Raw genomic sequence first — 9958 nt, forward strand, 5'->3', positions numbered from 1 at the left:
AATATCGTCCCTCGGTAATTATTCCTTTCCCTCTCCAAGTCTATGGTAAATGTGAGGCAGTTGTAATCACTGTCACCAAGGTGTTCTCCCATCATGAGATCTGACATCTGTGCCTGGCTCATTGCCGAGCACCAAAATTAAAATGGCCTCTTCCCTTGTCGGTCTGTCTACATACTGAGTAAGGAAACTCTCCTGAGCACACCTGACAAAAACGGCTCCATCCAAACCATCTGCACTAAGGAGGTTCCAGTCGATAGAGAAAGTTGAAATCACCCATAACAACAACCCTGCTACTTCTGCAGTTTTCCAGAATCTACCTGCCTATGAGTTCTTTAATCTCTCTACTGCTATTGGGAGGTCTGTAGGAAACCCCCAATGAGGTGGCTGTTCCCTTGCTGTTCCTAACTTCCACCCATACTGACTCAGTAGACAAACCTTCCTCAACAACCTTTGTTTCTGGGACAAACCTTCCTCAATAACCTTCTTTCCCACCCAACATTTACTGCATGATTACTGCTTGTGATGGGAATGAAAAATATAAGGTTAGATGAAGCATACTACATGTGATGGCACAGCATGTTAACAACTATTCTTATGTCTGTTCCTCCATTTGAATTTTGAACAAAAACATTTGTACTTTCCATCTATTTATAGCAGTGTTTTGACAGCAGCATATAAGCTGAGGACATTAGCTTCTCCATAGCTGTGGTGGTGGGAATATGGTTAAGTTCAAAATATTGTTAAAATTAAAAAAGTAGTAGTACTTTTGTGTATCAGATACTGTAGTACTGATTCACTTGAGGGTGGGCAGTGCTCAGGAGGCAGTGGTGGGTACAGCTCCAGGTAAATTGATTGGAGCTACTTTCCTGATGAAGGGCTTTTGCCTGAGAGGTCGATTTTCCTGCTCCTTGGATGCTGCCTGACCTGCTGTGCTTTTCCAGCACCACTCTAATCTTGACTGGAGCTGATCACAGCTGATTGTCCACATGGACTAATTGCAACCTGGAGAACAGGATGGATGCAATTTTAACCTTAATGCCTGCAGAAAATGATCAAGATTATATTTACCTCACGTTTTGCAGGCAGCTCAATTTTACATTCTATTGCATAACCCCCTTCAATGCAGGTGCAATTGTAGCTAAATCCTCCACTGTAAACATCCTGAGGATCTCCATTTACCTGAAATTGAACTGGATCAGTTCCAACAGTAACATGGCTACTCTGTGGTGTGTGGCTCACTGCTTGGCCTTCAAAGCCTCTCAGCTAGCCACCAGGCTCAAGGCAGAAGTTTGATGGACTACTCAGCACTTTCTTGGATGAGTATGACCATACAATATACTGAAAGAACTCAAACATGATCTAGTAATGAACAATTTGTTTGGTGATTGCCACTACACTGGACTTCATTTTCATCACCAGTTCAGTCTGTTTGCAGTATGTGCAATCTATAAGTTGCACTGCAACAAGCAAGTCATCAAGTTTACTTCAACAGTATCTCCTTCTCCTGTGGCCTCTAACATTGAGTATAGCAAAAGCAGCAATATCGTGGGAGCATTATCACCTGCAAATTCTCTCTTCATCGTATGCTAGCCTGACTTAGCTATCATTGTTTTATCATGAATGCTATTCTATTCCCTTTACATTAAGGGCCAACACATCATTTGCCTTCATCATTGCCTCCTGTATCTGCAAGCTAACGTTACTTTTACCTAAACAAGGACAAATAAGTCTCTCAGAACATCAACATTTACTAGTTTTACACTTTTAAAAAACGTCTGCTGTTCTATTCTTAAGAAATGAATAACATCACATTTCCACAATTCATCTGCCATTTTGTTGCCCATTCATCTAACCTCTTTTTGCAGCCTCTTTGTGACCTACTTACAGCTTTCATTCTCACCTGGATTTGTCAACAAATAAAAAGATATTATTCTTTGTCTCTTTGCCTAAGCCATGAGTATAGATTGCATGACTCCACTACTTGGCCTATCAACTGGTAAATGAATCTTAATAATAGAAGGCTGGGGAAAAAGAGAGAGAGGAATTTAAATATTACTAGAGAAAACATATTAGGCAAACTTAGGGGACTACACACTAGCAAGATCACTGGACCTGATAATTTACATTGTATGGTAGTAAAACAAATGAATGTAGAAATAACAAATTTATTGAAATAAATGCAATTTAATTCATCAGTCTTCCCTCGTTCTCTACCCTGCTCATGCCTGCCTTGTACATTTAATTTGTTCCCTTTAATTTCTGTACCTACCTTCTCTCTTGTCTTACTACTGCTTAGAGTCCCACCCCCTTGCCAGACTAAGTTAAATCTCCCCATTAAAATAATGGTCTCCCTCCAGTACAGGTGCAACCCAAGCCTTTGTACAGGTCATTGCTGGCCCTAACACCTGTTATCTTCTTTAGCAGCCTCCAGTGCAGCATGTTGTGGGAGCCCTTCTGGAAGTCCAAATAAATCATGTCCACTTGCTCTCCTTTACCTAACTGGCTCATTACCTCCTCAAAGAATTCTAACAGATTCCTCTTGATGAAGCTGTGCTCACTCAGTCCTATTTTACCACGCACTTCCACAACCATTGCCAAGAATTAAACAGCTTAAATAACCATTCCTGTCATTTAGAGGACAAAGAGAGAAAATTTGGAGACTCACCAAGATTGTGTATCTGAAACATCATGACCTGTTTTATTCACTACTCAGGTATTGGCTGCCCCTTGTGTGTCTCTAAATATTTCCATTTATTTAAGTTTCCTGATAAATGGAGATTTTCCCTTTCAGTTTACTATTTGAGGTCTTCCTGTGTTAAAATTGACTTCCTGCTTTTTGCCTTCAGATTTACATGTTTGCACTTCAAAAAAATCCATTGGATTAGAAGCATTTTGGCATTCTCTGAAGCGAGAGCAAGAAAGATTTTTTCATCCTTTTTAAATTGCTCGTTTAGGTAACTTTTCACACCAACTGCTTAAAACTGTGTTTGTAACTGTACAGAGCCATCAATCACCTCCCATGATTTCTCTCCTTAATGTCCTTTGATAACACCACCATGAGAAATTTGTCTAATGGTTCAGTTCCCATATTCAGCAGAATTCACCATTAACTGACTTGGAGAAGCATTAATCCAAACACTAGGGGCGTGAAATTTTGTGGTGATTTTGTTGGTCTCCCCGTGGAACAACTATGGATTTTCATACCTATCACCTTTCATAAAATTCTCCTTGGTGTATAAATGTTCAAATTATAATTTGGGTTATATGTGGTCCATGAGACTTGGTTATCTACTCCAAAAACCATTGCTCCTGACATGATTGATGGCACGTACTGGGACTTATTCTCTCATGTACCAATTCTCGATGTTCCTTAATTGTTATTTAATGAAGATGTTAAATGTTGGCAGCCGGAATGCTTTATGGAGAAAGGAACATTATAAGATATATTGAGGAAGGTTAGAGGGTGAGTGTCACTTGTGCAAAGTTCTCAACCAGTAATAAAGTTTTGCAACAGTTTTGTGGGGGAGGGGAACAGAGTAAAGCGAAAACGTGATTAATAAAGAGAAAAACAGTTTTGTTTTGGAGGTGTGACAGATATTAAACAGCAATTAATAAAAATAAGATAGACTGAAGTCTGCATGGATGCAGCAATCTTGTAGATATTTTTAAAACTTGAAAAATGTGAAATGTAAATTTCAGTATGTTTTAAAGTAAAATAAGTCACTACTTTGGTCAATTTTTGGTTGGGACCATTGAAGGTCAGAGTCTGGTGATTGGAACATCCTCCTATTTGACATGCCAATGATTGTACCCTAGAAAATGTGGGAAGAGAATCCCAGGACAAAGAGTCTGAGCAGCTTAAAATGAATAGGAGCTCCCACTCCCCCAGCTTATTACTGTGCTGCTGCAAAATCACAGGACCAGAGTAAATTCTCTGTATACCCCATTATGAATGAGTACTTTCAAATAGGGAATATACAGTCTGCACTGTAGTGATTGGAATGAGGTCAGGCAGGTGAATCTTATACAATCTGTGTTTCAGTTAATACTCATGAGGGTTTGCACCAATATACGGGACTGCTGTTTGTGATATCATCAGCCTCCGCCATTCTCCAGTGGATGATAATGTACATTTTACAAGGTTTACAAGGTTGCCATTTATCTGGATGATGTGCTAATAATCAGGAAGAGCAATAAAGAGCACTTGGAGAATTTGGACAAAGTGCTTAAAAGTTTCTCTAAGATGGGGCTCTGCCTTAACAGGGAAATATTTTGTGTTCCAGGCACCCCAAGTGACCTACTTGGACTACAGAGTTGACAAGACCGGGTTACACAAGTTGGAAGATAAGGTGAGTGCCATCAAAGGTGCCCCGGCTCCACATCTACACTGGAGCTAGGTCTTTCCATGGATTGATGAATTATTGTGGGAAATTCATACGTAACCTGGTCTCCATCCTGGAATCCCTACACTTGCTATTGAAAATGTCCCACTGTACAGTATTGAGGTAGTGTTGGCCCAATATATCCCAGGTAAGAGGAACACCCAATAGCATATGCTTCCCAGATTTTGGCTGAGGCAGAGCACAAGTATGGCCAGATAGAGAAGGAAGATTTGGCATTCATCTTTAGCGTGAGAAAGTTCCACCAATACCTTTATGGATGTAAATTTGTTATAGTAATGGATAACAAACCTTTGCTAGGGCTGATTAAAGAGGACAGGGCCGTGTCACCCATACCTTCAGGTCAAATTCAGCAATGGCCTCTTGTTCTGTACAAGGGCTCTTGTACAATTACAAGATGGAACACAGTCTGGGAGGCCAAGTGACAATCTCGGATGCCTTGAGCTACCTCCCACTGGCGGATAGACCACCGGTAGTGCTACCAGTGGAAGAGCCCATTCTGGCTTTAAACGTTCTGGACACCTTTCTGGTCACTGCTGACAATAGCAGAGTGTAGACAAAATAAAAGTCATGTTCTGGCAAAACTAAAACAGCTTGTGTTGTTGGGGGGAAGCAAAAGGGCCATCACAACCAGAATTGAAACTTTTCTGGACACAACAAGACCAGATCACAGTTGAAGACGGCATATTACTTTGGGGAGCAAGAGTGCTTTCCTGAGCTAAGGTTGCTGCCAGATACCGCCAGGGTCATCCAGGGATTTTCAAAATGAAGATGTTGGTGCAAAGTTATGTCTGGTGGCCAGGACTGGACGTGTTGGTGGGGCAGTGCCCAGAGTGCCAACAAGGACAAAAATTACTGCCAGCAGCTCCCTCACATTCATGGGAATGGTCGGGTAAACCCTGCACTGGGCTACATGTTGGTTGTGCTGGTCCTTTCACGGGCTGTATGTTTTTAGTCATTGTGGATGTCCATTCAAAGTGGTTGAGTGTGCACAGAGTTCATTTGTCAAACAGGAATGACAATTGAAAGGTTGCGAGCATCTTTTGCAATAGATGGACTCCCAGGGTGTTGGTCACAGACAACGGGCCATCATTTACTGGCAGGCAATTCAAGCATTTTCTAAAGTCAAATGACATTTGGCATGTAAGGACCCATCCATCATCCAATGGTCTGACGGAAAGACTGGTAAAACATTTTAAGGTAGGTTTAAGGAAACAGCCTCCAGCTTTGATTGGTACCAAATTGTCCTGGTTCCTGTCTCATGATAGGGCCACCCCCCACGCAACTACAGGGACCGCTCCAGCAGACTTGATAATGGGGAGAAGACTCTGCACCAGGCTAACCCTGATCTTCCCTGACTTGGGGCCGAGAGTGTAACGGCATCAGGTACGTCAGCGCCAGATCCAAGATTCCTTGAAGCAAACGAGGCAGTTTATTTCAGGGGGTGAGGTTTGGTGTCGAAACCACAGGAATGGCCCTGCATGAGTAAGAGACATGGTTGATGTGAGGTCCAGGTACTGTGATGTACAAAGTTTGGGTAGGAGAGGTGGTCCTGAACAAGCACATTGCCCACATGAAAGCTGCTATTTTGCAAATGAGGCAAGAGCAAAAAAATACTTGGCCCCTCAGAACATCTGGCAAGGCTGTCACAACCTGTGGGTCCACTCCCTCCCCCTAGCATCAAAGACACCTCTGAGGATGTGATTGACATGGTAGATGTCACAACCTCAACGCGGTTACTACCTGAAGAAAAAGATTCAATTTCTTCCAAGGTGCCCTGGGTGCAAGAGGCAGGCTGCAGTCAGGTTTATGCCATCAGTATCTGAGGCAGATTACACAAACCGGATCTGGTGCAAAAACGCCTCAGGGGAAGCTACAGATAAAAGAATGGGCCTACATTCCAGGCCTTAGAGGAGGAGGAATGTAGTGACTGCAACAAGGTCAACCAGGATGATCTCATAGAATATGAGCTCCCTAATTGGACCAGGTTAACAGCCCTGGCTGTCAAATATAAACAAGGGTATTAGGGGTTCTGTTCACTCTTAGGAGCTGGGCACGTGCTAGCTGGGTCAATATCATGTACTATGCACATGAGTAAAAAGGGTGACTTGGTGAGGGGATACCAGCCTCCGTGGAACTATTTCATGCACAGAAGTGCTACGTAAAGAAACTCCATTCCAAATTTGTAGTAACTATTTCTGGCTACTGCAAGGTGTGTATTTGACAACTGGGACATCGGGGAGGGGCTGGGCTAATGGTGATGGTAACTGGACTAATCATAGAGTCCTGTAGTAATATGCTGGGGTCATGAGTTCAAATTCTGCCATGGTTGATGGTGAAATTTGAACAAAATTTTAAAACTGAGCCTAATGACAACTATGTAACCACTGTTAATTGTAATCAAAATCTAGTTCACTAGTGCCCTTCAGGGGAGGAGATCTGCCATGAATACCTGGTCTGGCCTACAAGTGACTCCAGACACAAGCCAATATGGTTGATTCTTAACAGCCTTCTGGGCAATTAGGGATAGGCAATAAATGCTGGTCTAGGCCCTTATCCCCCAAAAGAATAAAGAACATTCATATTACAAACAGACAGATTCCAGGCTACATATCTCAATGAGGTTTAATTTAAGAAAGGTTGGGCCTACATGCTGTAATTACGTCAGTTTAAAAACACTTTATAACTCTGTAAAAACCCAATGACTGCTTTCAGAAAAATAAACATAGATAGATCTAAAAATCAAATAATAAATACCATAATGAAGGATTCACTTCACAATTCTTATTTAACTTAGAAGTTACACAAGACAAATCTTGATTTTTTTTACACAGTATTAATATTTGTCTGGAGTAAGGTCATCTAGCAAAAAATACCTTGTGGTTATATAGTGATCTAAATATCATGAAAGTCTGAGAGAGGTGAGTCGGAGTAAGCAGTTTCAATCTTTGAGTTGAGGAACTCCTTGAATTTATGTAGTGCCTTAAAAGTGAGAAAGCAATACACATGAGCTTCACAAGATAAAGTAAGCGAGAAAAACAGTGATACACTTGAAGTCTATTGAGAGCATTGAAGATGACAACAAGTGAAGAAGTACAAAGTATCATCTGGGGTAAAATCCTTTCTCAGTGAAAAGCAGGAGAATAAAAACAAGAATACTGTCGCTGCTGGAAATTGCAAGGTATTCTGAAGAAATATTGTATTTGATTCAGAACGTTTATTCTGTTTCTCTCTCCGCAGATATGCTGAATAATTCCAGCACTTTCTGTTTTCATAAATAGCAGGAGAATGTGTGCAATTCTCCATAATTAATGATTCATTAACAGGTTAAAATTACAGAAAATCAGTGCTCCAATAATTTCAGTAACGTTATTCATTTTGCAGAATTTGGAAATTTCCAAAATACTAACAAAAAAATGACACAAGTAAATGTAAATTTTGTTTACCTTAATCAAGTTGTGCCCAACAGTATACATCGCTGCAGTGTTCTCCTTCAATCCAGGGGGATATTTCCCTGTTTTGTATCCATGCCAGGCAATTAGGAAAGGATTGTAAATTGTGATCCAAAACTTAACACGATCCCCATATGCCTGGAAGCAGAATTTAGCATATTCATCAAATATTTGAATCATAGCCTCGCTGGTCCAGCCACCGTACTGCTCTTGCAATGCCAAAGGCAGGTCCCAGTGGTAGAGGGTGACAATGGGTATTATTTTTCTCTCTAACAGGGAGTCGATAAATGTGTTGTAGTATTGCAAACCCTTGTAATTGACAGAATCCACCATTCCATTTGGAAATAGCCTGGGCCAGGAGATTGAGAAGAGATAAAATGTGACTCCCAGGCTTTTGAGAGCAGCCAAGTCCTTGTCGAAGAATGCATAGCTATTACTGGAAGTATCTGCAGTTGCGTTGTTGGATCTGAAGTATTCAGTGTGGATAAAGTGGTCCCAGACAGAAGGTCCTTTGCCATCCTTCTTCCAACCTCCTTCGATCTGAAACGCAGAACTTCCAATGCCCCACATAAAGTTTCTAGGAAAAGTGTCATACAAGAAAAGTTCGCCATTCTTCATATAGTTGTGACTCCATTTGCTTTCCCAGACAACTTTTCCTGCCCCTGGATCTCCTTGAACGGTAACACTTGCTCCAGTATAAAGGAAAAGGAGAGCTATGAAGAGTCCACAGTCACACATCCTGTGTATCTGGGCTTCAAAACACACCTGGTTCAGTTCATGTTTGTTAGAAACAACACTAAAACACAACAGTCTGGTTCCATTAAAAGTGAACCAAGCACTAGTTTAAGTGCGTGGTTATATCTGATCTCTGTCAATGATTAGCTTCTTCTGGACTTCTAGCTATGGACTGTTTAAACACTGCTGCTGAAACAGCACATTGGATAGGTTCGTGTCAGAATTCATTATCTATACGGTATACAACAATACTGGATTAAAAAAAACACATCCATATCAAGTAATGTAAGCAACTGACAATGTATTATTATCTATATGTCTATCTATTTACTGATCTGTCAACCAAATGGAACCCCATTGCATAGCTTGTGAAATGATAGGTGTGTTGATATATTGTATATTATCTCTGAAGCCTCTGACTACACCCACAAGAACTGATCTCTGTTGACATCTTGTGCAAACAAAATACAATCTCTCTGTATTGTTTCTCTGATTTTCTTCACTATCAATTCTTTTTTGTTCTGTACTGTAGGTGTTTTGTTCTCTCTTTCTTTGATTGTCACCCTAGACCCTGAAAGTGCACAAGCTATAATCCTGACAGATCCACCAGGATTGTATCTGCCAGTGTCCCCTAACACTCAACCTGCTGGAGTAATTGAACAAGACCGGAACAACTTGGGGATGGGATGGGATTCGCTGCAGCTGGGGAGCCTGTTCCATGCTGCTGGAAACTTTGGACTGCAATGAGGATGAATGGTCAGGCACCCTCCCAGGAGTTTTCATTATTATTCTTTGGCCTTGTAGGGTAGGGTGTTTAATGGGGCCACCCCTTTGACCTGGAATTGCTATACATTAATTGATCCATTAGTCAGACCTTCTATATGGCTTGAGATGCTGATGGATGCTTTTCCCATTACATAACCAATTGCAATTTCCAAACTGCAGTGAGCATGTGGTCTGTCTTTGAATGGTTCCATTGAACTGTCATCTGAATTGTTGCCAAAGTGCAGTGGATGTGATGCAGATTCTCAGCCTGAGGATTGTACATCCCAAATATTTTAGTTTATTGATTCTATATTATTAATCTTAAGTTTCTCTTCCCTTTGGTCTTTTATCCATTTTGTTTGCCTCTGAGATTTCTTTGTGACTCACAATCATGTTCCTCTACTGAGTCTTTAATAAAAAATTGTATTGTTGGTATAGGTATGTGCCTGCTATAAGCACACAACAGGAATTCAGGGTTCTTGTGGTGCGCTGGTAGTGATCTTACCTCTGAGCCAGGAGGCCCAGGTTCCAGTTCTACGTGCTCTAGAAGTCCACAATGACATCTCTGAACAAACTGATTCGGATAATAATAATAACAGGAATTCA

The 9958-nt window shown here is 41.1% G+C and overlaps 1 protein-coding gene across 1 annotated transcript in view; it reads right to left on the minus strand.

Moving 5' to 3' along the window:
• LOC132815993 (beta-klotho-like) overlaps window positions 1–8590 on the minus strand; it is a 40664-nt gene extending 32074 nt beyond the window's left edge. The window contains exon 1 of the mRNA XM_060825430.1: window positions 7847–8590. Within this exon, the coding sequence (XP_060681413.1) occupies window positions 7847–8590 (744 nt within the window). The remainder of the gene's footprint in view (window positions 1–7846) is intronic.
• Window positions 8591–9958: the final 1368 nt, after the last annotated feature.

This window comes from Hemiscyllium ocellatum, chromosome 1 (genome assembly GCF_020745735.1).
Source record: "Hemiscyllium ocellatum isolate sHemOce1 chromosome 1, sHemOce1.pat.X.cur, whole genome shotgun sequence".
In the NCBI taxonomy this organism is placed as follows: Eukaryota; Metazoa; Chordata; class Chondrichthyes; order Orectolobiformes; family Hemiscylliidae; genus Hemiscyllium; species Hemiscyllium ocellatum.